We start from the raw sequence: 27685 nt of genomic DNA, 5'->3' as shown, positions 1-27685 counted from the left end.
GAATTGGAAAAATGACAAAATACCTATGCAGGAGGAAATTATTAAGAAAATCATGGACTGTGCCGAAATGAGTAAATTGACATTTGAAATTAGAGAACAGAAGGATAAACAATTCTATATGATATGGAATTTATTTTATCAACGGTTAGATAAAAAGACATGGTAAAGAAATAGATTAGTAAGCCTTACAATAAAAGTTAATAGATTGATATAGAATACAGTACAAAATATATAACCATTGGATGAATGTATAAGATTAAATCATAATGAAAATTAGAATGTCTCATATAAAATGATGGAAAAATAGTTTAGTCAAATGAATGTTTAATAATTGATATTACATAAGCACAAGCTAGATTGATAAGGTGAGAATTTATATAACTTGTGAGTAATGGTAAAAAAAAGGATAGCACAAAAGATTGTAACCAACTGACACACTGTATGTATATAATTGAAAGAGGGTTTTATGTTTTTATGTTTTGTTTGTATGTTTGTTGTAAAAAATAAAAACTTTGTTTAAAAAAAGAAAAGAAAAAGTAGTTAAGCTAGACCTTCAGAAAGCGAACCTACCCCAGATACTCAAAAACATTGAAACAATGTTAGAAGGAAGTATAACGATGATGGAATTAACAGAAGCCTTAAAAAAACAGAATGCTGGGAAAGCACCAGGTCCAGGTGTTTTGCCAGCGGAATTCTATAAGACTTTTCAGCAAATATTGAATTTTCATCTTTTAGAAGTTATGAAGTTATGTTAAAGAATACCCCAACTCAGACTTGTTTTTCTATGGAACTAATCCCACAGATACGTGTCTAGTGATTCCCTGAAATCTAAAAGACCCTTCTCTTCCCGCACCCTTTCTTTCTCCCTTTCTCTCTTAGTCTTTCCTTTCTCTCTATAACAATTATAAATATAGATGTAAAGGCAAACTGCTTATTATTGTTATTAGGGTTTACTGATTAGAGTCTTTTGAATATACAAAAATTGGAAGGTCTGTTAAATTGGGTTGACTTAGATTAACTGGAACCTTGAATATTAATTACATTATAGGACAACGGTATATATAGAGTGAGAAATTTCAGAGTTGTTTGTTAGCTGTAAATAAGTTTGATTTGATATGATATTGATTTATTAGGGGTTAAATATAATTAATGAATTCTGGTATATGAACTTAGTATAGAGAACAATATATAATACTTAATATATAATATTTGATAATATTCTTTTTATAGTATGTGATAACACTTTATTGAATTGGAATTTAAACTGCCTAAGCGACAAATTGGGTCGAAGAAAGAGATCTAAAATAACTTGGTGTGTAAGCTTAGTAAATAGACTTGCAATCACATTTAAAGGGCTATTACATCGAATGGTGATTTGGGAAAATATTCTTAACATTATCCAATTGCAAAAACAAATTTTATCAGAGATGACTTCCACAACAACCACAGCCCTGAAAACGGGAAGGAAGAACACCCAGACCTTGACGACAACTTTGGCAACTGCCTCCCAACAACGCAGAAAACTATAGAAGAGACCTTGACAGGAGAAAAACAACCGACCGTCACTAATGCCAATCTGCAAGCGACACTATTATCCCTGCAAGAGTCAATGTCTAGAATGCAGGAGATTATGATTAGGAATCACAATGAGACCAGAGCCGATATTAGCGAACTGAAGGAAGAAATGGGAAATTAAAAGAGGAGATGAGAGCAGATATACAAAAAGTCGAAGATAAGGTGGGGACAATGCAATTGGCTATGGAAAGAACTGAAATAAAAATAAAAGAAATAGAGAGGAGGACAGAACGAGCAGAGAGGAACCTAGAAAGGACTGAAGAAGGCTTTAAAAGTATTAATAGAGAAATGGAAGATTCCTTGGTCCAACTTGAGATGGACAGAGCAGCGGCATACCTAAGGTTCCAAAACGTGGAGGAATCCAAAAATGAAGAACTAGCGCAATTAATGGCAGGTTTGTTGGCTGATCTAGTTGGAAAAGAAAAAGATGACTTACTCAAAGAATTCGACGAAGTCTATAGGGTGAATACCAGTTACGCAAGGCGTCACAAGTGCCCAAGGGAGATCCATATCCGCTTTTCAAGAAGATGCGTGAGAGACCTAATACTTAGAATGGCCAGAGATGAGAGAGTATTATATATGGGCAAAGAGATCATAGTTCTCAAGCAGATTCCGAGAAAAGTGAGGGCCTTAAGGCAAGAATATAAATTTTTAGCTAACCACTTAAATAAAAAGAAATTTCATTTAAATGGCAAATTCCAGAAGGGATGCTAATATGGTGGAAGGAAGGAAAATTAAAATAGATTCAATAGAACAAGCACAAGACTTTCTAGAACAACTAACAACCACGGAGGATCAACACACTAAGGAGGAAACCCAAGGGAACATGCAGGAAGATCGGAACCGCCATAGGAACAAGGAAGAAAGACCCGTCCAAACTCAAGGAAAAGACAACTTACAACAAGAAAGAGTAGAAACATCCCATACCTCCTACAAGAAGAGAGCCGTATAATTACGAGACAAAAAGCGAGGCAGACTTAAGTAAATGGAGGAAGGAAGTAAAATCCTTTCCATCAACATAAACGGCCTAAATTCAAGAGCTAAAAGGAAGAGGATTCTAAATAAACTAATAAAACAAAACGTTGATATAGTTTGCATACAAGAAACACACATTAGGAAAAGTGAGGAGAAATTTCTAGATTGTCCGAAACTGGGAAAATTATTCACAGCACCAGCAGATGAGCACAAAAAGAAAGGTATTGCAATATATGTGAGAGATGATTTAAAAGCGGAGTTAATCTGGGCGGATCCTGAAGGAAGAACCCTGGTGGTACAAACTTCGATTAATGGCATTACATTTTTACTGGTAGTAATCTATGCCCCAAATGATGATCAAGGTAAATTTTTCAAACATCTTCACCAAAAAATAATAGATTTCGGAAATGGCAATATTTTTCTGATTGGCGATTTTAACGCTATTGCTGACTACCGGAAGGATCATAGTAACATGAGTAAGAATAAAAAAGGAAAAAGAGAATTTTTTGAAGCCATGTAAGGATATGATGTACGAACTGAATCTGGTAGATATTTGGAGAAAACTAAACCCAAAAAAGAACAGTTTACCTTTTACTCTAACCCACACAAAATTTGGACAAGAATAGATATGGCTTGGATAAATGGTGAATTAATTAATGAAATCAAAGATAGCGAAATCTTACCAAGCGACTGGGCTGATCACAACCCAATTCAAATAACCTGGAGAGGTAGAAGAAAACCAAAAGAAGATGGACTCTTAACACTCACTTAATAAAAGAAGAAGAATACACTAATAAATTGAAAGAAGAACTGAACTTCTTCTTAAAAGAAAATAATAATGAACTAACTTCAAACAAAACATATGGGACACAATGAAGGCATTTATAAGAGGAACAACTATCTCTTACAATGCTATGAGAAATAAAAGAAAGTATGCCCAACAAAGTAACTTACAACAAGAAATTAAGGATTTAGAAACCCAACTACAAAAGAACCCCAAAAATCAAAGAATACAGAATCAGTTAATAACAACTAAACACAATCTAAATTTATTGGAACAAGAAAAATTGGAGAGTAGTCTGAAAATGACTAAACAAATTTATTTTGAGCACGCAAACAAGCCAGGAGATGGTTAGCCCACAAACTTAAGAAAATGAAAGAAAAAGATTGATACACCAATTAATGGACGAGAGGGGCAATTTGCAAGAGGAGATAGAGAAGAAAAAAAGAGATCACTTTTAAATACTTCAGGAAATTATACAAAAAGGAAGACGTTTGTGAGGACAAAATAAGGAAATATCTAGAGGAAGCAAACGAAAAAGCAATTGGAGAGGAAGAGATAGAATTATTAAACAAAAATATAACATGGTCCGAACTGAAGTCAGCAATAGAGAAGCAAAGTAACAATAAAGCGCCAGGACCGGACGGGATACCTGTAGAACTTTACAAAACAATCATAGAACAAATTGGACCACTGATGCTGGAAGTATTCAATGAGGTACTCCTAGCAGCCAAGATGCCGGACTCGTGGAGGGGAGCCTTAATTTCGCCGATCCCGAAGGAGGACCTAGACCATAGACTTATTAATAATTATAGACCAATCTCGCTCCTGAATGCAGATTACAAACTATTCTCTTCTATAATAGCTAATAGACTAAAACAGGTTCTAAACACACATATCCATGAAGATCAAAATGGATTTCTCCCATTTCGACAAATTAAGAATAATCTAAGAACAGTGATAGACATTTCAGAATACTACGAAGCCCATCCGGAAAAACAATTTGCTTTTATGTTTTTGGACGCTGAAAAAGCATTCGACAATTTAAATTGGCATTTTTAATTCAAAAATATACAATATGAACCTTGGCACTAGATTGAAAACGTCCTCACTACAATTTACCATACCCAACAGGCAAATATTCTAATAAATGGGGAACAAACTGACCCGATAAAAATAGAAAAATGGGTCAGACAGGGTTGCCCTCTCTCTCCTCTGCTTTTCATATTCGCCCTAGAATCTCTTTTGACGTATATTAGGCAAAATTCGAGAATTAGAGGACTGAGGATTAAATCAGAAGAGTACAAAGTACAAGCCTTCGCTGATGATTTGGTTTTTTTTCTGGAGGAGCCTATAGAAAAAGGACATAACTTATTAGAAGAACTAGAGCGATTTGGAGAAGTCGCAGGATTTAAAATTAATAGGGGTAAAACGAAATTAATGTCTAAAAATTTAACAGGAGACCAGAATAAAGAACTAGAGACAATAATGGGAATACAGGTGACAAAAAAAATTAAATACTTAGGAATTTGGCTTACTCCACAAAGCAAATCATTAAAAGAAAACAACTATGACAAACTTCTCCAACAATCCAAGAAAGATTTAGATTCCTGGAGTACATTACAACTTTCCTTATTGGGCAGGATTGCTCTGATTAAGATGAATATTCTGCCAAAATTTCTATATCTATTCCAGACAATTCCAATCAAATTAAATAAAAATTTTTACGGAATTAAACAAGATAACACTGAAATTTATTTGGCAGGGGAAAAAAGCTAGGATTAATGTAAAAGCCCTACAAGATTTGAAAAGCAGAGGAGGGTTAGGCCTGCCAAACTGGGAAGTATATTACAAGGCAGCCACCCTACTATGGATAAAGGAATGGGTGAATTTAACTAACAAAGAACACTAATATTAGAAGGCCACGATATGCAGAAAGGATGGCATGCCTTTCTGTGGGAAACTGGGAAACCCAGGCAATCATATTTCCATAGGCATCTTATCAGGGACTCTCTATTAACCAATTGGAAAAAGTACGTAAAAAACTTTATCTAAAAATACCGATTTGGCTATCTCCAATGGAAGCGATAGTACACCTAATAATTTGGATATAACTAAAATGATTAAGTACGAAAATTTATTAGACCCACAAGGAAAATTGAAAACCCGACAAGAATTACAAGAGCGAGGATTTAAAATTGATCAGTGGGTGTACCTTCAAATTCATAGTAGATATAAACAAGATATTAAGGAATTTGGAATCTACAATAAATTACAGACTTTAGACAAAATTCTATTAGGACCGAGCAAAAAAAATATATCTAAATTTTACAAACATTTATTAGAAACTGAATTAGAACAAGAAATTGTCAAAGGAAATATGATTGCGTGGAGCAGAAACGTGGGACGGAGCATTACGCTAGCAGAATGGGAAAGGATCTGGAACAGGAACATTAAGATCACGAAATCAGCAGCTTATAAAGAAAACGCATATAAAATGTTTTATAGATGGCACCTGCCCCCTCGAGATTGGCGAAGATGCACCCCAACACGAGCCCCAATTGTTGGAAATGTCAAAGCATAGAAGGTACCTTCTTCCATTTGTGGTGGTCGTGCAAGGAAACCCAGAAGTACTGGCAAAAAATTAGGCGCTGGCTAGAGGAAATAACCAAGGAACAAATAGAGTACAAACCAGAGTCCTTCCTTCTAGGAATTTTCGATAAACAAATACCCAAAAAATCGAAGTATATTGTAATTCATATCTTAACCGCAGCCAGACTGGCATTTGCCCAGTGCTGGAAATTATCTTCCATTCCCTCTGAACATATGGTTATTCAGAAAATTTTACAATGCGCTGAAATGGACAAACTAACCCAAGCACTAAAAAATAAAGAATCCTCATCATATTACAACAATTGGAATCCTTTGTATAATTGGCTAAACCAAAGATAGATCATCTCTAGGAAAATTATGGCCGAGGGCCTCCGAAGCAGAGATAAAGAAAAGCACCGCCGATGATACTTTTGAAGAAGAAAGGATCTTACAGACAGTCACAAAATATGGTTTTATTTTAACTGTTTTCCCTACTCTATTCTTCCCCTCCCTTACTCTTCCCTTTCCCCTCTCTTAGGCTTTCCTCTCTATCCCTCTTGGTCTATGCCAAGGCCTATTTTTCTTTTTGTTGTACGTAATTTGTAGTTGTGTTGTTCTTTTAAAGGTAAAACTAATAAAGTATTTTTCCAAAAAAAAAATAAAGAATACCCAAAACATGGTCAGAAGCGTACATTACACTTATACTGAAGGAAGGTACACACCTGCAGCAAGTTAAAAATTATAGACCTATATCTTTATTGAACTCAGACTATAAAATCTTTGCTTCAATTTTGGCAGAAAGACTAAAAAGATACTTAAATAATTTTATTCATACTGATCAAAATGGATTTCTGCCAAAAAAATAAATCAAAGACAATGTGAGAATCATTTTGGATACTCTGGAATATTATGAAGCACACCCTGAGAAGCAAATGGCTTTGATGTTTCTAGATGCTCAAAAAGCCTTTGACAATGTGAGTTGGTGATTTATTTTACTGCAATTGATACAAATGGGCTTTGATAAGAAATTTATCCAAGCCATTGAAACAATATACCATGAACAAACTGCAAAGGTGATGGTGAATGGACACTTAACAGAATCCATAGATATAACAAAAGGGACAAGGCAAGGCTGTCCATTGTCACCTCTGCTGTTTGTGTTAACATTGGAAGTGTTGAATAGGAATATTAGAGAAGAAAAAGAAATGAATGAAAATTAAAAAGGAGGAGTATAAATTGCAAGCTTTTGCAGATGACCTGGTATTTATATTAGAAGACCCATTAGAAACAGCACCCAAATTAATAGAAAAAATAGAAGAATACGGAAAAGTAGCAGGTTTGAGAATAAATAAAGACAAAACAAAGATATTAACAAAGAATATGTTAGCAAGACAAAAGAAAAAGTTGGAAGAAATTTTAAAAATACAGGTCACGAACAAGGTTAAATACTTAGGGATTCATATTACACCCAGATGTAGGACGCTGAAGGAAAATAACTATGTTAAACTCAAACAGCAGATTGCGACAGATTTGATGAAATGGGAAAAATTGCAACTATCATTGATTGGGAGAATATCCACAATTAAGATGAATATATTGCCTAGAGTTTTATATTTATTCCAGACAACTCCTATTCGATTTGGGAGTTTTTTGAAGATTTGAATAGAATTGTGTTGAAATACAGTATATTTGGCAGGGTAAAAAAGCAAGTATAAAATTAAAACTGTTACAAGATGCAAGAATAAGAGGAGGGTTTGCCTTGCCCAATTGGGAGCTATATTACCAGGCGACAAGTTTGATGTGGGTAAAGGAATGGATAACACTAAGGAACAGTAGATTATTGACTTTAGACGGTCATGACTTGCTGCTGGGATGGCATGCTTTCCTCTGGTATAAAGGAACTAAAACACAGGGGTATTTTAGAAGACATTATATTCGAGAGGCATTGTTTTTGAACTGGGAGAAGATAAAAAGACAATATTACGTAAAAATTCCAACATGGATATCAACTATTGAAGCTTTTTCTTATCCAATAATACTGTATATAAAAAGGAACAGTTAGATATGGTGAGATATTGAATGAAAAGGGTGAACTTAAATCTATGCAAGCGTTGGAAGAACAAGGTGTAAAACTGAATTGGTTTTCATATTTGCAAATACAATCTAGGTTTGGTAAAGACTCTTAGGCAGAAGGTATTTACAAGTAGTTGACTGATTTAGATAAAATTTTGATGGGTACTGATGAAAAGGTTCATTAAAAAACTTTATGGACATCTATTAGAATTTAAATTGGAGGAGGAACAAATCAAAGAAACGATGATTGCTTGGTGGAAAAATTTTGGATATGAGATTGATTTAGAGAAATGGCAAAAATTGTGGTCTCAAAATTATAAAATGACAATGTCAACTGCTTATAAAGAAAATGTGTATAAGATGCTTTACAGGTGGCACTTACCCCCGACGGGAATCGTGAGAATGTTTAAGAACAAATCGGATAAATGTTGGAAATGTCATCAGATACCTGGTTCATATTACCATATGTGGTAGACATGCTCGGATGCAAAAAGTTATTGGGACTAAAATCCACACATGGTTGGAAAAAATGATAAAACAACACAAAGACTTTAAACCAGAGATCTTTTTATTGGAAATTATACCAGAAATATACACTGCTCAAAAAAATAAAGGGAACACTTAAACAACACAATGTAACTCCAAGTCAACCACACTTCTGTGAAATCAAACTGTCTACTTAGGTAGCAACACTGATTGAAAATCAATTTCACATGCTGTTGTGCAAATGGAATAGACAACAGCTGCAAAGCATAGGCAGTTAGCAAGACATCCCCAATAAAGGAGTGGTTCTGCAGGTGGTGACCAAAGACCATTTCTCAGTTCCTATGCTTTCTGGCTGATGGTTTGGTCACTTTTGAATGCTGGCAGTGCTTTCACTCTAGTGGTAGCATGAGACGGAGTCTACAACCCACACAAGTGGCTCAGGTAGTGCAGCTCATCCAGGATGGCACATCAATGCGAGCTGTGGCAAGAAGGTTTGCTGTGTCTGTCAGCGTAGTATCCAGAGCATGGAGGCACTACCAGGAGACAGGCCAGTACATCAGGAGACGTGGAGGAGGTCGTAGGAGGGCAACAACCCAGCATCAGGACCGCTACCTCCCCCTTTGTGCAAGGAGGGACAGGAGGAGCACTGCCAGAGCCCTGCAAAATGACCTCCAGCGGGCCACAAATGTGCATGTGGCTGCTCAAACGGTCAGAAACAGACTCCATGAGGGTGGTATGAGGGCCCAACGTCCACAGGTGGGGGTTGTGCTTATAGCCCAACACTGTGCAGGACGTTTGGCATTTGCCAGAGAACACTTAAGATTGGCAAATTTGCCACTGGCGCCCTGTGCTCTTCACAGATGAAAGCAGGTTCACACTGAGCACGTGACAGACGTGACAGGGTCTGGAGACACCGTGAACGTTCTGCTGCCTGCAACATCCTCCAGCATGACCGGTTTGGCAGTGGGTCAGTAATGGTGTGGGGTGGCATTTCTTTAGGGGGCCGCACAGCCCTCCATGTGCTCACCAGAGGTAGCCTGACTGCCATTAGGTACCGAGATGAGATCCTCAGACCCTTGTGAGACCATATGCTGGTGTGGTTGGCCCTGGGTTCCTCCTAATGCAAGACAATGCTAGACCTCATGTGGCTGGAGTGTGTCAGCAATTCCTGCAAGACGAAGGCATTGATGCTATGGACTGGCCCGCCCGTTCCCCAGACCTGAATCCAATTGAGCACATCTGGGACATCATGTCTCGCTCCATCCACCAACACCATGTTGCACCACACTGTCCAGGAGTTGGGGGATGCTTTAGTCCAGGTGTGGGAGGAGAACCCTCAGACGACCATCCACCACCTCATCAGGAGCATGCCCAGGCATTGTACGGAGGTCATACAGGCACGTGGAGGCCACACACACTACTGAGCCTCATTTTGACTTGTTTTAAGGACTTTACATCACAGTTGCATCAGCCTGTAGTGTTTTTTTTTCCACTTTAATTTTGAGTGTAACTCCAAATCCAGACCTCCATGGGTTGCTAAATTTGATTTCCATTGATAATTTTTGTGTGATTTTGTTGTCAGCACATTCAACTATGTAATGAACAAAGTATTTAATAAGAATATTTCATTCATTCAGATCTAGGATGTCTTATTTTTGTGTTCCCTTTATTTTTTTGAGCAGTGTACAATAAAGAGCTGAAATATTTGATTGTAAATGTTTTAACAGAGGCTAGAATTGTATTTGCTAAGAATTGGAAAAATGACAAAACACCTAATGCAGGAGGAAGTTATTAAGAAAATTATGGACAGTGCTGAAATGAGTAAATTGACATTTGAAATTAGAGAGCAAGAAGACAAGCAATTTTATATGATATGGGATTTGTTTTATCAATGGTTGGACAAAAAGACATGGTAATGTAATAGATAATATAGACATATAAAACCACTGGATGAAAGTACAATATAAATTTCAAAATAAAATTTGGAATATCTTGTATAAAATGGAATAAATAGTTTAGTCATGGGTGATTAATAACTGATAAATATATAAGCATGTTAGTTTGACAATGTGAAAATTTATATAAACTGTAATGACTATGAAAGGATAGCACAAAAGATTTGTAACCAACTGACACACTGTATGTATATAAAATGGAAGATGGTTTTATGTTTTTATGTTTTGTTTGTATATGTTTGTCTTAAAAAATAAAAACTTTTATTAAAAAATGCTGTCATACTCTCTGACTATAAATAGGCATGAAAAGCATCAAGAAATTTAATTTAGCTCTGGCTGCAGGCACGGATTGGGCGATCTTTACCTGAACACTTTTCCTTGTAGGCGAGACAGGTCAGGATGTGTAGCACTCTTCCTTGTCTGCTTAGGACTGAATCTGTGCAAAAAGCTTATTAGCCTAGCTCTGCCCACTCTGGGTGACTCCTCCCCAGTTTATGCGAAGACAGAACGGGTTGCCTCTAATGAACGAAAAAGAACAATAGGGAAACACACACCCCGGTCCCAGGAAGGGAACCAGTCTAAGGGTGGGGCTGACCTGTCTCGCCTACAAGGAAAAGTGTTCAGGTAAACAACGGCCATTTTCCCTTGTAAGGCATCGACAGGTCAGGTTGGGACATACCAAAGCAGGGTTGTCCTCGGGAGGGTTAAGACTGGTCCTGACTGGCACGTTCCGAAATGACCTGTTGGAGGACCCGTCTACCAAATGCCGCATCCGCTGACGCAAAGGCAACTAGACGATGACAGATGAAAGGCGAAGGTGAGGTCCATGTAGCCGTCCTGCAGATCTCCTCCGACGCCTGTGTAGCCCAGGCCACAGTCGTAGCCGCACTACGGGTGGAATGGCCGTAATGCCCCTTGGAACTGGCAGAGCCCTGCTGGAATAGGCCCTGGCTATACACACTTTGATCCATCTGCTCACCGTAGATGGAGTGACCTTACCCTCCAATGAGTAAGGCTGGAAAGAACAAAACAAAGACTCCGTCCGTCTGAAGACAGCAGTACGTTTAATGTAAATTTTTAAAGCTCTGCGCATATCCAGAGTGTGCCAAGTCTTTTTCAGCTCATGGACCGGAAGAGGACATAAATCTGGAAGCACCAGCTCCTGAGCTCTGTGAAAAGATGTGTTGACCTTTGGAATGAAGGCTGGATCCAATCTTAAAACCACCTGATGAGGATGGAAAATGCAGAGGTCAGAACGAACCGAGAGTGCAACCAATTCCGAGACCTTCCTCCCAGAGGTGATTGTCACCAGGAAAACTACCCTGAGTAAGGAGATGAAGACTGGCTTGTTGAAGTGACTCAAACAGAGACCTGGCGAGGGACTGTAACACTTTGGGCAGGTCCCAGGTGGGGTACCTATGAACCATAAGAGGGCAAAGTTGGAAGTCCCCCTGAGGAACCTACGAACCTACGAGCCAAAGTTTCCAGTTTCCCACACGACAAGACCAACGAAATGGCTGCCACCTGCAGTCGGAGGGTATCGGGAGAAAAACCTTTGTCCAGACCTGCCTGTAAAAATTCCAAGACTGCAGCCACCGAAGCTTGTCGAGGTAAGATGTTGGACTTGGCACACCAACCTGAAAAAGCTAGCCAAGTAGCTTCATAAATGCAAATTGTTGATGGGCGCCTGGAGGCCTGAATCATTAGGATACCCTAGTACAGTGATGGCTAACCTTTTCAGCTTGGTGTGTCGAAAATCGGGAAAAAGTGTAGCCTTCCTCGGGTCGTGTGTCACTTCAAGAAATATCAATAATTTGGTTTATGACGGACTGGGCTGGGGTGATCACACAGGGCTGTGAAACTCGTCTCCCTGGTCTCAGGGCTGCAGGTGCAGGATGTGGGGATCGGAAGGCCACCTTACAGGGCTGTGAACCTCATGGATCTCCTTTCCTCCTGTAGTGTTCCTGAGGTAATGAAACTGACAAACCTCAGTTTATGGCGGTTAAAACTGGTTCTCTGCTGAAAAGATCTTGTGGCAGCGGTGACACGCCTCCACGCAACAAGCAGGGAGCAGGGATTGGAGCAGAGCACAGGCAGCCTCTAAATGTGCAGGTTTTCCCCACACCAACAGGCGTGTCAGTCAAAGTGCCTCGGCGTGTCACGAGTGACACGCGTGTCATAGGTTAGCCATCACTGCCCTAGTAGGAAAAGTGGGTGCTCTTTAAGATGCCCCACACAATCTCCACACTGCCAGTTGCAACCACTGGGGCTCCGGGTGAGACAAGGACCCCTGGAGAAGAGAGACATCTTCCTCCGGAATACGCCAAGGGGGTTTCACTGAAAGGCCCATCAAGTCGGCAAACCAATGCCTGCAGGGCCCATATTAATATGTCATCCACCAATATGATCTCGGCCTGTTCCAACAGGAGCTTACGAATCAACACTGGGATGAGTGGCAATAGCGGAAAGATGTAGAGGAGCCCCGAAAGCCAGCTGCAACACAAGGCATTAGTGCCTTCCGCACCCTGGGAGAAAAACCTCGTATAATATCTGGGCAGTTGGGCATTATGGGATGAGGCAAATAGATGTACCACAGGGCAACCAAATATCTGGGAGATCCAGTAAAATAGGGAAGGATGCAATTGCCATTCCACATGGTCAATGGTCGTTCTGCTGAGCAAATCTGCCTGAGTATTATCAGACCCAGAAAAGTGCTCAGCCCTGATCGAGAGAAGGTTCCGTTCCGCCCACCTAACCAGAGACTCCACCTCTGTCATAAGGGACCAGGATCTGGTACCACCTTGCCTAATGATGTGAGCCTACGTGGCCACATTGTCTGCCATAACCAAGACATTGGACCCAGACACCTGGCCAAGGAATTTCCTCAGGGCCAAACAAACAGCTCTGAGCTCCAGCCAGTTAGTGCTGTGAGCCTGTTCCTGAGGAGACCATAACCCCTGGGCCCAGAGGGAACCTGATAGGGAAGCATCTGTAGTGAGAATCAGACAGGATTCCAGTTGGAAAGACTGACCCCCGGACATGGCCCTGGACAGCCACCAATGAAAGGAAAGTAATACTTGTCTAGGCAACTTAACCTTCCTCAGGGAGTGACTGGACCCTGCTTTCTGGACCGGAAGCAAAAACCACTGAAGAGACCTGGCAAGAAGCCAGGCCCAGGGAACAATTCCAATACAGGAAATCATCTTGCCCAACAGCTGAGAAAGAAGGTCCAAAGGGACCAAACTCTTGGCCTGAACGTGCCTGATCATCCCCTGAAGGCCAGACAGACGCTCCTGGGAGAGGAATACCTGACACACTCCAGTGTGTCAATGGCCCCGAAATGAAGGAGACGCTTCGTGTGAGAGAAATGACTTTTTTTCTGGTTGATGGAAAACCCCAGGTTCTGCAGCCCAGATATAGTAGCCTGCTGATCCTGCTGAGCACTCTGAAAGGAAGACATTATTAATATGTCATCCAGATAACATTGTAGATGCACTGGGAAGGAGCGGAGATGCACTGCCAAAGGGGAAAGAATCTTGGTAAATACCCTGGGGGCCAAAGATAACCCAAAGGGAAGGGCCCTGTATTGGAAAGGTTTACCCTGATAGCAGAACCGAAGAAATCTCCTGCGGGACGAACAAATAAAAACATGTAAATAGGCTTCCATCAAGTCTTATTGATGAAAGGAAGGCCCCCTGCCGAACGCTTTCCAAGATGGAAGCAAAAGCGAGCATTTTAAAATGCCTGTACACAGCAAAAGCATTGAGTCAATTCAAATCAAGAATAGACCTCCACCCCACCGAGGCCTTGGGAAAAATGAAATTTCTGGACAAGAATCCCATCCCCTGTCGATGAGGGGAACTTCCTAAATGGCTCTGAGGTCCAGCAAATGCTGGATGGCTGACTCCATCAGACTCCGCTTCACTGCATCTCTAGATACTGGGCAGGAAGACAAAAACCTTGGAGGAGTGGAGTAGATTCTAGTGAAAGACCCGATCTAATGGTGGATAGATCCCAGGCGTCTGAAGTAATACCCTCCCATTGGTCAGCAATCCACACTAAACGAACACCAAGACTGTGTTATTAGCATTGGTGACGGAATGGGCGATTTCCTCCTCTGTGAAAAAGCTGTTTAGAAGAAAACTGCTGCCTGCTCTTGTCTGAGCAGTCAGGACGAGGTTCTGAGCATTGATAAGTAAGCTTCGACGGCCGGTGGAATAGTGGAAGTTGACTCTCCTCTGAACCGAGGGTGATAGCAATAAGGAGCATATCGATGTTCCACTCTCTGTGGAAGTGAAGGAAGCATATTCCTTTTTGGCCTAGGTCTCCATCAGAAGGGGCTCCAGGACCTCCCCGAAGATCTTATCCCCTAGGACCAGGGCAGACGCCAACTTCCGTTTATGTCTGCCATCAGCTTGCCAGCTGTGTAGGCAGAGCCTACGCCTGGCTGCCACCGAGCAGGCAATGGCCTTTGTCACAAATCAGGTGCTAGGCAAGGGGCACCTGCCGTAAGATTCAGTAGCCACCATGATTTTGTTGATGTCCTGGTGGGTACAGACATCCGATGAGGGAATGCTATCCCGCAGCTGCTTCAGTTACGTGAATGAGGTTCTCATAAAGGAAGCCGCTGTAGAAGCCTTGACAGGCCAGGCAGCTGCCAAATGGGATCGTTGTAGCGACTGTTCCGCTCGCCTTTCTTCTGCTTGGAGGACTTCCTCTGGGTCTGAAGGGTAGATGAGGAGGTGGTCCTGGTAGCGACCGGATCATTAACTGTGGGGACCTGAAGGGCCTTGGTAAGTTCCGCCCCCACGCTGAAGAACCTGCGATCAGAGGCCAAAGGATTGGGCCCCGTGGCAGGAGCTTTAAACTGTTTCTTGATTACCTTCAGGAACAGCTTTGGTGATGGGACCACTTCCGTTTTGACTGGCGGCTCATCAAACAGAACAGCTGACTCCTCCAGGGGGAGTGTGGATGCTGCTTCATCATCTGCTTTTCTCAACTTTGCAGTGTTTCTAGCCTTGAACCAACAAGGGACTAAACAAAGAGAGATTAAAACAACCTGTAAACACCAGAATCTCCTGAGAAAGGTGTTCGGAATGATAGTCACCTAACAGTTGGGTTGGCAATATATAAACCAGGATAGTCATTTAATACTATTGTATCTTTAAGAGAATGTTGTAAATGTGATTGGCTGAGATTCCTCCGACGGCCATAAGATGGAGCCAGAAACCTGGTTTGTTCTCTTCTTGCATTTCCCTATTGCCTTTTGCCTGAACGTCGTTCTGCTTGGATTGCTGTGAGTCTTGCAACTGTTAGCAAACTCTGTTTACTGAACTTTGTTTATGATACTGGACTTCATTTTTGGATTATCCCTGGACTAACTGTATTGAATACTACCAGCTTTAACCGTGTATGATTTGGACTGTTGGTTGGACTTTGTTTACCCGTTTACTGGAAGTAAAACCTACATTTTACTATTCAGTGTATCTGTGTGTTGGTTGTGTGTTATTCAACACCACTTTCACTACGTTTCCCTGAGTGCACTCATTCTCCTAACGGAGAATACCTCAACAAAAGGGCTTTCATCCTATGACCTATCGGATTCAGGCCGATCAGGTTCACCCACCAATGATGGAGATACTGAGGCAGGAGGAGCGAGGTCTTCAGCCAACCCAGAAAACAGGATCCTGGACAAAGGAGCCTCGTTCTGACAAGAGAGTTTCACGAAGCCTGGATCTCCTTTCTGATGAATCAGAAGTTACAAATGAATGACGGGTATCTCTTTGCAAGCCTTCTGAGATGCCCTTCCTGATTGTCTGCAATTTAAAAGGGACATCCGAATCAGAAGAATCAGTAAGTCTGGCTGCAGGGGTGGTAGCAGGGAAGGAGGTTCCACTCCCTTATTACTATGCCCACTCTCCAGCCAAGGTGCCCCTTCTCCATGAAGATTCTCAGCTTGACTGTAGCCTTCGGAAGTAATGGGAGAAGCGCCTCTTCTGGAAACCTGTTGTGGTTCGCCGGCAGCAATCAGGAGGTTGTTCCTGAGTAGCCTGTGCTGGGTGTGAGAGCAGGATGATTTATGGAAGAGCAGCACAGGTGACTCAGGAGTAAGAATGACTTGGCTGGAAGCTATCTGTTATCTACAAAGAGGATTATTTGTGGAATAAAGCCATGAACGTTTCAGTTTTGGAGTTTATCTGTGTTTGCTTTCGGAAACTTCGGCTGGGACAGAACAAAACCTCAGGGGACCAAGTTTAGATCACAGGTCTGGAAGAAGGTCCAGGCTCCTCCAAATCCACTTCACTGAGTGCAGCCAAAGAAGAGGAGCGTGCAGACGTTACTCAAGAAGAGGCCTGATGCACTTTGGCGATATGCTTCTCAATGGCTTGATGGTGCCTAGAAGCATCCTTCTCCCCCGCCCTTGAGGCCTTCTTTACAGGCTGCTTCCCTTTGGTAGAAACAGCAGGAGCCACCATTTAAGGCTTGGCTGCTTTTAGAAGCTCTGGTTTCCCTTGGGCTGCAGCCATCATGGAGCAGCAAGGCCAAATCTGGACTGGAAGTCCTGTGCCCGGAGGCAAGCACATGAAGGGATTTATGAAATTATCTTAAGGGGAAATCTTCTCTATCCCCACACCAACCACCACTTTCTTCTGCCCAAAAGCACTTCAGTAGAAAGATTTCTCTTCCTACTGGGACTCAAACCCTCCTGGGCCTGTTAGGGCAATATAAAGAGACCAGGCCCTGCCAGGAGCCCAAGGGTCCTGGTCTACTTCGGGAAAGGGAAACCAATCCCCCACCAGGAAAATTGAAATTTATAGTGCCGACCCTTCGATGTCATTTGCAGCTCCAGAGGCAACTGGTGGTGACCAAAGGTGCAGCAGTGGTGGGAAGAAGTCTGTTCTTTAAAATGGCTGATTGAGTCTTCAAATTGCCAACACAGATTTCAAAATGGCCGCAGGCCACGAGGGATCTTCAAAATGGCCACCAACTTCAGGCATGATATTCCCCTCTGAAAAAAAAATCGGGGCCGGCCAAAAGAGACCCCCCACCACCCGCCCAAAAAAATCGGAATTCCGATTTTAATCGGAATAATATCATGTCTGTAACTTCTTCTTCAGGGAGAGGATTGAACCCTCCCTGGCTTCCGATGCTCTGCTAGGCAGAGAAAGGTAACAAACTCTAATACAAAAAGGTAGCTGCAAGATCCATGCAGCTACTGCTTCACCACAGGGTAAAACAATCCCCGCAGCTCTGATGAGAGCGTGGCCGTCGCCCACTCTTCTCAAAAAATGCCGTCCATCAAGAAAAGCGCCTCCTCTTCACTGCGGAGCACCGAAAAATGGACCCACAGCTTCCCAGCAATGGCGGAAGCCTCCGCTCTTGTTTTCTGGCCGTCCGACCGATTTGTGATCTATTCTTCGCCCCAAAGGGCTGGAAACGGCAGCTGCGGCCCGTTGGCTGCACCGGATCCCCAAAGCAGTCCTCAGCTGTGTTGTGGAGCACCAATTTTAAATCGGGAAGACAAAAAGGAGGCTTTTTAGCAAAGGAAAAAGAAAGGAAAAAGGAAAGTTTCTAGTAAGACTGCCTTTGGAAGGAAACGTTCCAAAGGCAGGAGAGGCAAACCACACGTCCTTGTTTGCTAAGGACTGAGCATAAACTGGGGAGGAGTTACCCAGAGTGAGCGGAGCTAGGCTAATAAGCCTTCTGCATACTCAGTCCTAAGCAGACAAGGAAGAGTGCTACCCATCCTGACCTGTCGATGCTTTACAAGGGAAAAGAAGGCCTTTGCTTTCACCAGTACTGAGCAGCGGCATCGCATCATTGTGCTTCATGAAGAGGGTTACTCCTCTACAGAAATGGCCAAGAGACTGAAATGCCATCACACCACAGTGAGCAGAGTGGTTGAAAAATACCAAATAGGGGACTTCAGGTGGTGAGGTCACGTCGGAGCGGAGCAGGAGAGCGATCTCTGCAACCCTGTATCCAAATTTTCGTGCTTGGAAGCTCTCAGAGGCATCGTGAAGCTTGGAGAGACACACGAGTTAGAAGGGGAAACCTAGGAGCAGAGTGGAGGAAAGCAACCTCCCGCTGCGACGAGGGGAAGCCCTTTGAATCCGGTGCGAAAGAAACCCGGCATCTATGGAGGGTCCGAAGCTGTGACAGACAGCTATGATCGGGAAGCAGGAAAGTGGATCAACGCAAGACATCAGAAGAAGAACGGCAGACTGGGACAGTTTTTGAGAGGTGAGAGAAGAGAACCCTGTGAAAGACATTGACAGAGGGAGTCTCCGGAAAGAGTGAATACAGCGACTAATTGGCGGGGGATAGCGGAGCAAAAGGGAGAGGAGGAAACAGAACACTTTGACAGCTGAGAGAGAGCGCCGCAGAAGATCGAGACTCTGTGAATAAAAACTTAAAATTTCTACAATTTGGATTGATTTTCTGCAGAGCAGAAAAGAGACATTAGAGAGAACAATTGGAACTTTAATGGAAAACTGTAATTGAACGGAGAGTGGAACCATTTTGATAGAAAGCTGTGACTGCAATTTGAGAGTGAAAGTGACTAAGTAGTTAAAGACTGATGAAATAGGAAATGAGGAAAGTCATGTGACGGTGTGCAGAAGGGAAAAGAAGAAGGAAGAAAGAAAAAGAAAGCTAAATAATTTCTAAGTATTAAATTCAAAATTGTATATTGAAAAAAAACTAGTATGTATATATATGATTGCTTGCAAGAAGAATTAATTTATTTATCCTATTTTATAGATTGCTATATTCTTTATAACTGCTATACCCTATATATCCTTTATATCAGTGGTCGCCAACTGGTGGGCCACGGCCCACTGGTGGGCCGCAGAAAAATCTCACCCCTAGAGCACCCCCCAAAGCAATTTATCCAAGCTGCACAGAAACACAAGGCTGCGCTGCCCACATGGCCCGCAGGAACCCTCCCCACCCACTCACTCCTTACCCGGTAAACTTGCCTGCTAAATTTCTATTTTTCCTTTTTTTCGATCATCATCTGTTTTGCTGTGCCGGGAGATTTAGATTAGCTAGGAAGTAGGAAATGGTTGGATTTCTTGCTTTCTTGCTAGTCTTTAGACCTTTGGCTCTGCTTTTACGTACAGCCGAACCTCCCTTAGGACTGAAGGTTTGCTTGCAAGCAAATTCAATGCAGACTCATGGCAAGCAAATTTGAGACTGAGCTAGCCGATGGCAGATAGATCACTGAATGATTCTGTGAGCAACTCAATCTGCCTGCTTGCCTGATTTTGGGTAAAAGTTGCTGTTATAAAAAAATTCAATATTTACATACATGGTGTGTTGTGAGTTAATTTTGAGAGTTTGCTTGCAAGCAAATTTTATGTGACAGACTGAGCTAGCCAATGGCAGATAGATAGATCTCTGAATGAATCTGTGATTCTGTGAGCAACTCAATCTGCCTGCCTGCTTTGTCTGATTTTGGGTAAAAGTTGCTCTTTTTTATAAAAAATTGAATATTTATATATTTATAATATTTACATACAAGCCATGCCTAACCAGTCACATGACCACCAAGCCACATCCACAAATTACGCCACACCCACAGAACCATTTAGTGGTCCCTGGGATCTAAAATTATGAGTTTGGTGGTCCCTGAGGTCCAAAAGGGTGGCGACCCCTGGTTTAGAAATAAAAATAAAATAAAATGGCAATTAGGAAAAGAATGAGGGAATATGTAAATATACCATGGAGAAGATTGATATGTAAGGATAAAAGATATTGATTTATAGCAAGAGTAAGATGTAATGGTAAAGGAATAAGTAAATACATATACAGAAAAATGTGAGGAGATGCAAAAAATGTCTTGATGTTGATAACAATGTATAAAGTTTTATTTTTTTAAATTTGAAAACTTAATAAAATTTATTTATCGAAAAATACCAAATAACTGGTTCAGTTGATGACAGGCTCCGCTCTGGAAGACCAAGGAAGTCGACAAAATGGCAAGATCAGGCTCTGCAACGCATTTCAATGGCTGACAGGAAGCTCACCTCACCTCAGATTACAAGAATTTGGGGTGAAACATGTGATGTAAAAGTGTGCACAAGCACAGTGCGTCGTAGACTGCTTGCCAGAAGGCTCAAAGTAATCCTTTGCTCACAGACGCTCACTGCTCTCGTCGACATGCGTGAGCCAAGAAGTATGCCAAGTGGACCAACTAACAATGGGCCAAGGTCATCTTCAGTGGCAAGAGCAATTTCTACTTGACTGGGAATCAGTGCAATAAGTATGTCAGAAGATTTCCAGCTGAAGAATTTAGGCCGTACTGCCTGAATCTATCTGTGAAGCATCCATTGCACATGATGATCTTGGGGCTGTATCGCTACTTCTGGTATTGGTCGGATACAAATCGTGCAGGGAATCATAAATTACAAGCAGTATGCTGAAGTCCTGGAAAAGACCATGCTTCCTTCAGCTCAGCAACTTGTAGGGAAGGACTTTTACTTCCAGGATGACAATGCTCCTTGTCATCGAGCCAAGTCCGTCCAGCAGTGGATGAAGAAGCATGGTGCTCGACTCCTGGATTGGCCAGCTCAGAGCCCGGATTTGAACCCAATTGAGAACTTATGGGCCAAGACTGGTTATGAAATAAGCAAGAAGCATCCGAAGACCAAGCAGAAGCTGATTGAATCCATTATTGCAGCCTGGCACCACATTGTCACCAAAGATCACGTGCAAAGGCTTATACAGTCTATGCCGAAGCGATGCCGCCTGGTGATAAGCAATAAGGGCTGGCCAATTTCATATTAGTAGCCATGTTTGGTTACCTAAACGGTCCTTTTCAGGGCCACAAACAATAAAAATGTTAACAAAACACTAGCATCGGCCTTAGTAACTGCAACATGTATGCCACTGGGTATGCATCAGTTAATCTGTTTTCATAGTCATTGAAGCATGCATTGTAAGCATGCAAGAAAATTCACAATCCCCATCCAAACAGCATCAAATTGCAAAAAGCTTATGCTTTTCACTTAAAAACCACCAGTTTTTATTTAAATATAACAATATTTGCATAGCAGTTAGCATATCATAAAATCAATGGCCTATCCAAAAAATGTCATAAACCGTAAACCGTAAAGCGTGCAGGACTTTTTCACACAGCTGTACAAACATACAAGCACAGACCCACTCATAGATATGCACAGGGTGTACCAGAATTGAGGTCCCATGATTTAACTATATACTTATATTAAGTATTTGAAGCACAATTACCTTTTCTCTGAGAATTTTAAAAAAACCTATTGTGATTGACATATGGGACCGTATACCCTGTGCACAGAGACACGTATATTTTATTTATCTGTATCCTGCTTTTAATATTTTTTACAAATAACTCAAGGAGGTGAACATATTCAACATAGCTTCCTCCTATTTTCCCCATAACAACCCCATGAGGTGGGTTGGGCTGAGAGACAGGGACAGACCAAAATTTATCCAGCCAGCTTTAGTGCTGAGACACAACTAGAACTCAGTCACCTGGTGACTGGTCCCAAATCACACAGCTGGCTTTCGTGCCTGAGGCAAACTAGAACTCAGTCTCCTGGTGATTGGCTCAAAGACACCCAGCCATCTTTCATCCTGAGACAGGACTAGAACTCACCATCTCTGGCCCACAGACACCCAGCCAACTTTCATGCGGACAGGACCTGGTGATTGGCCCAAAGGCACCTGGTGATTGGCCCAAAGGCCCTCAGCTGGCTTTCATGACTAAGGTGGGACTAGAATTCAGTTTCCCACTTTCTCACCTAGTGCCTTAACCACTAGACCAAAGAGGTTGTTGTCATATATACTTATGGATACAAATGCAAACTCACACCCAAATATGACATTGTGTGTGAATATGTGTGTCTACAATCCTTAATAGTTAAATGGCTCTCCTGAGTGAGAAGATGGCGAAAATTCAGAAAGCAAAAGATTTCCAGGAAGGTGGGGCGGTGTCTCACCGTTGCCAGGTGGGGGGCTCATGTTCATCTGTTTCTCAACTTCATTTTGCAACTCTTTCAACTTCTCAGCTTCTTCCTCCATCTCTCGTACCCTGGCTTTAATGGCTTCCAGCTCCTGGGGAGGATTAAGCGAGCAGCCATGAGCAAAAAATAAAAAATGTCCTTTTTGAGTTTTTCCCACCCAAAGGCTCCTTCTGAAAGAAGGAAAGGTAGTCCTTGACTTATGACAACGGAGCCCAAAATTTATTGTTGCTGAGTGAGACATTGGTTCAACAAGTTTGGCCCCAGGTTATGACCTTCCTTGCCACCATTAAGTGAATCTGTGCAGTTGCAAAGGGGGGGATCGTGCAAGACACTCGTCATGTGAGTCAGTTGCTAAGGGTCTGAATTTTGATCACGTGACCACGAGGATGCTGGAATGGTCCGTTAAGTGTGAAAAATGGTCCTAAGTCACTTTTTTCAGTGCCATTGTAACTTTGAATTGAATTGTTGTAAGTCGAGGACTACCTGTACCCATTCTACAACAAAACCACAGGTAGTCCTCGACATACAATCATTCATTTAGTGACATTCGATATAACGCCACTGGGTAAAAAATGAATTACACGCTCACGCTTACGGACAGGGCATCTCCACGGTGACGTCGATCTAAATTTGGGGCACTTGGCAACCACCACATACAGGTGAAACTCGAAAAATTACAATATTGTGCAAAAGTTCATTTATTTCAGTAATGCAACTTAAAAGGTGAACCTAATATATGAGATAGACTCAATACATGCAAAGTAAGATAGTTCAAGCCGTGATTTGTCATATTTGTGATGATTATGGCTTACAGCTCATGAAAACCCCAAATCCACAATCTCAGAAAATTAGAATATTACATGCAATCAATAAAACAAGGATTGTACATAGAACAATATCGGACCCCTGAAAAGTATAAGCATGCATATGTACTCAGTACTTGGTTTGGGCCCCTTTTGCAGCAATTACTGCCTCAATGCGGCGTGGCATGGAAGCTATCAGCCTGTGGCACTGCTGAGGTATTATGGAAGACCAGGATGCTTCAATACCGGCCTTCAGCTCTTCTGCATTGTTCGGTCTCATGTCTCTCAGCTTTCTCTTGGCAGTGCCCCATAGATTCTCTATGGGGTTCAGGTCAGGAGAGTTTGCTGGCCAATCAAGCACAGTAATCCCACGGTCATTGAACCAGGTTTTGGTGCTTTTGGCAGTGTCACCAAGTCCTGCTGGAAAATGAAGTCAGCATCCCCATAAAGCTTGTCTGCGGAAGGAAGCATGAAGTGCTCCAAAATCTCCTGGTAGACGGCTGCGTTGACCCTGGACTTAATGAAGCATAGTGGACCAACACCAGCAGATGAACACCACCATATCAACACAGACTGTGGAAACTTCACACTGGACTTCAAGCATCTTGCAGTGTGTGCCTCTCCGTTCTTCAGGCATGATATTCCCCTCTGGAAAAAAAATCGGGGCCGGCCAAGAGACCCCCCACCGCGCGCACCGCCCGCTGCTCGCGCCGCCCGCCCTCCGCCTGCGCCACCCACCGCTCGCGCCGCTCGCCTGCCCTCCGCTCGCCCGCCCTGGCTCCGCCCGGGCGATTCCCCAAAACATCGCTTCTGACGTTTGTCGTTCAGGAGCAGCTTGACAAGAGGAATATGACGTTTGAAGCCCATGTCCAGGATCCGTCTGTGTGTGGTGGCTCTTGATGCACTGACCCCAGCCTCAGTCCACTCCTTGTGAAAGTCCCCAACACTTTTGAATGGCCGTTTCCTGACAATCCTCTCCAGGCTGCGGTCATCCCTGCTGCTTGTGCACCTTTTTCTTCTACACGTTTCCCTTCCACATAACTTTCTATTAATGTGCTTTGATACAGCACTTTGGGAACATCCAACTTCTTTTGCAATTACCTTTTGAGGCTTTCCCTCTTTATGGAGGGTGTCAATGATGGTTTTCTGCACAACTGTCAGGTCAGCAGTCTTTCCCATGATTGTGATTCCTGCTGAACCAGACTGAGAGGCCATTTAAAGGCTCAGGAACCCTTTGCAGGTGTTATGGCTTAATTAGCTGATTAGAGTGGAACACTTTGAGCCTAGCATACTGAACATTTTCACAATATTCTAATTTTCTGAGATTGTGGATTTGGGGTTTTCATGAGCTGTAAGCCACAATCATCTCAATTATGACACATCACGGCTTGAACTATCTTCCTTTGCATGTAATGAGTCTATCTCATATATTAGTTTTACCTTTTAAGTTGCATTACTGAAATAAATGAACTTTTGCACGATATTCTAATTTTTCGAGTTTCACCTGTATTTACAATAGTTGCACTGTCCTGGGGATGGGGGGTCACACAATCACACCATTTGACCTTTTTGGACGGCTGCCAACTAGCAAAGTCAATGGGGGGAAGCTGGATTCGTTTAACAATCCTGCGATTCCTTTTATCCACCATGGCAAAGTCGGTTGTAAAATCAGGCAATTGTCTCACTTAACAGTGGAAATTCTGGACCCCAATTGTGGTTGTAAATCAAGGACTAATTGCTCTGCCAATTAGGATCCAATCATGGGTAATACAGGTAATCCCTCGACTCACAAGTCCATTATGACAGCACTGAAGTGACTTATGACCGTTTTTCACACTTACGACCCCAGTCACATGATCAAAATTCAGGTGCTTGGCAATTATGACTGTCCCTGCGTCCCAGGGTCACGCAATGATCCCAGTTTTGCGACCTTTGGACAAGTCAATGGGGGAAGCCAAATTCACTTAGCGACCGTTTTACTAACTCAACTGCAGCAACTTCCTTCACACCACTGTGGCAAAAAAGGTGTTAACAGGAGGCATAATTAACTTCACCCGTATCTTGCTTAGCAACCAAATTTCAGGGTTCGATTGGGGTCGTAAATCGAGGATTACCTGCACACCACTCCAAACAGCTGCCCATCCTTCCTTTGCCTCCTCATTTTTCCCTCTTGGATCCCATTATTTTTCCTCTCGTTTTCCATTTGAAACATTGTGAGTTCTAACCACCCACATCTTGTGCACAACAACAACAAGCAGCATTGTTTCCCTTCCATTAAATGGTGCAGACTTTCCAACCTCCCAAAATATACCCAGACGGTGGAAGCCCCCTTGGCCTTTAAAGAAAGGAGGGTCTTTTTCCCCAGATTGGTCCAAATAGCGGAGGCTCCCATCCTCCACTAAATGCTTTGTTTCCACGCTGAGAAGTAATGGAGGCTCTTCCTGCCCTGGAGCTCTACTGTCCCATCAAAGCTTCCTGCTTAGGGACATTTTCCAAGCAGCCACATGTCTCCCAGGCCCCTCCCAAATCCCTCCAAGATCTGCATTGCCATGTGAAGATCCCCCTCTCTTTTAATCCTCTCCCCCCAATCTCCCATTAAGCCCCATGGCTCAGTCTCATCTTTCTTCCTCCCCAGCAAACAGCCGCCCTTCCCTTCCTATCCACTTTTTTTTTTCAAAATGCACACACACAAAAGATAGCTCTTCCTCCTGATCAGCTTCTCTGGCTCTGAAGCAACCAAGCTCTCCTTCAAAAATAAAAAGATTTTTTTTTTAAAAAAAAAAAAGGGGCTTCTATCCCTCTTATTGTTCTCCAGCCAGGCCTGCAGGGCAAAGAAGAGAGAGATCCAAATAAGAGACAGATCTGAGAGGAGGAGGAAGAGGATTTTTTTAAAATTCTCCCCTTCCTTCCTTTTAAAAATTCTCTCCTTCCTTCCTCTCTTTTAATTTTTCCTTTAAATTCTTTCCATCTTATTCCCATCTCCCTCAAGAATTCTTTTTCTTAATTTTTCCTTTTAAAAATTCTTTCCTTCCTTCCATTCCCATTTACATCCTTTCCTTCTTCCCAACCTCCCAATTTTTTTCCTTTTTAAGAATTCTCCTTTCCTTCCTTTCATTTTTCCTTTTAAAAACTATTTCTTCCTTCTTATTCGTCTCCTTCCTTCCCTCCTCCCACCCACCTTTTCATTTTTCCTTTAAAATTCATTGTTTCCTTACCATTTTCCTTTCCTTCCTCCCTTATCATCTCCTTCCTTCCTTCCACTAATTTTCCTTTTTTAATTCTTTCCTTCCTCCCACTTATCCACACCTCCTTCCTTCCTTCCACTAATTTTCCTTTCTTTCCTTCCTCCTACTTGTCCCCATCTCCTTCCTTCCACTCTCCAGTTTTCTTTTAATTCTTTCCTTCCTCCTTTCCACTTATCCCATCTCCTTCCTTCCACTCTTAATTTCATCTTTCATTTAATTCTTTCCTTCCTCCTTTCCACTTATCCCCATCTTCTTCCTTCCTTCTACTAATTTTCATTTTTTAAATTTCCTTCCTTCCTTCCACTCTCGAATTTCCTCTTTAATTCTTTCCTTCCTCTCCCCTTCATCCACCTATCCATCCAACTTCCCTCCTTCTTTTCCTTCATCCACCCAAGTCCCCGACACATTCCCCCCACCGTCCTCCCGCCCAAATGTGTGGGGGAGAAAAATGCTCACCGGGTCCTCGATGGCGGAGTCGCTCTCGCCCAGGCCGGCCTCCAGCTCCTCGGGTTGACAGTGGTGGTGGTGGGCGCCCACGCCGGCCTGGCCGACCCGGGAGGGCAGCGAGGAGGACGAGATCGCGCCCCTGGGGCCGCCGCCACCCGCCTCCTCGATCAGCATCTCCTCTTCCTCTTCCACGCGGAGTTCCCCGCCCTGTTCCCCCGGGGCCGTTTCCCCCAGCCCGTTCCCGTATTGCGACGGCAGGCCCACGCCCGGCTCCCCGTCGCCCTCTAAGGCCGCGATGGCGCCTCGCCCGCCGACGCCGACGCTCGTGCCTTTCACAGACGCCATAGAGCCCGCTGCCGCCGCCGCCGCCGCCGACACTGGCTGCCCGCCGCGCGCTCGGATTGGCTACCCCGTCTCGCACCCGCTCCTATTGGCTCGCTCCGACGCTCTCCACTGGCCCTCTGCCTCACGCCCTCAGCCTGGGCTCCTCGTTTGGCCCGGCGCGGCCGTCAATCAAGATGCGTCCGTTGGCGATTGGAAAAAGGGTTAGCGTGTTCGACCCGCCTTCAAAATGGTGGATGGGAGCTGAAGGATTTTTTTTTTCCTTTGGGGCCCCGCCCTCAAAGCGTTGATGCTCGCTGATTGGGACGGCGGGAAGGGTTTCCACCACCACCTGTTGGCTCTGGGTGTGGAGCTGAATGGAGGAGGTCGGTGTCAGTCTGTTAGACCCCGGTGGGAAAAGACC

General features: G+C 42.9%; 1 protein-coding gene across 2 annotated transcripts in view; it reads right to left on the bottom strand.

The window, feature by feature from the left end:
* Positions 1-27285, bottom strand: part of LOC113427524 (polyadenylate-binding protein 2-like) — an 89896-nt gene extending 62611 nt beyond the window's left edge. For both annotated transcript variants that reach the window (XM_087948689.1, XM_087948690.1), the window contains exons 1-2: positions 26950-27285; positions 22422-22536 (exon numbers count right to left, since the gene is read on the bottom strand). In XM_087948689.1, coding sequence (XP_087804815.1) covers positions 22422-22536; positions 26950-27285 — 451 coding nt within the window. The remainder of the gene's footprint in view (positions 1-22421; positions 22537-26949) is intronic.
* Between the last annotated feature and the right edge of the window lie 400 nt (positions 27286-27685).

The sequence above is a fragment of the Notechis scutatus genome, unplaced genomic scaffold, assembly GCF_049901735.1.
Source record: "Notechis scutatus isolate UNSWTSFEM ecotype Mainland unplaced genomic scaffold, rNotScu1.2 NSCUCTG59, whole genome shotgun sequence".
Classification (NCBI taxonomy): Eukaryota; Metazoa; Chordata; class Lepidosauria; order Squamata; family Elapidae; genus Notechis; species Notechis scutatus.
The sequence above is the reverse complement of the archived record's forward strand: the minus strand, read 5'-3'. Positions and strand labels throughout refer to the sequence as shown.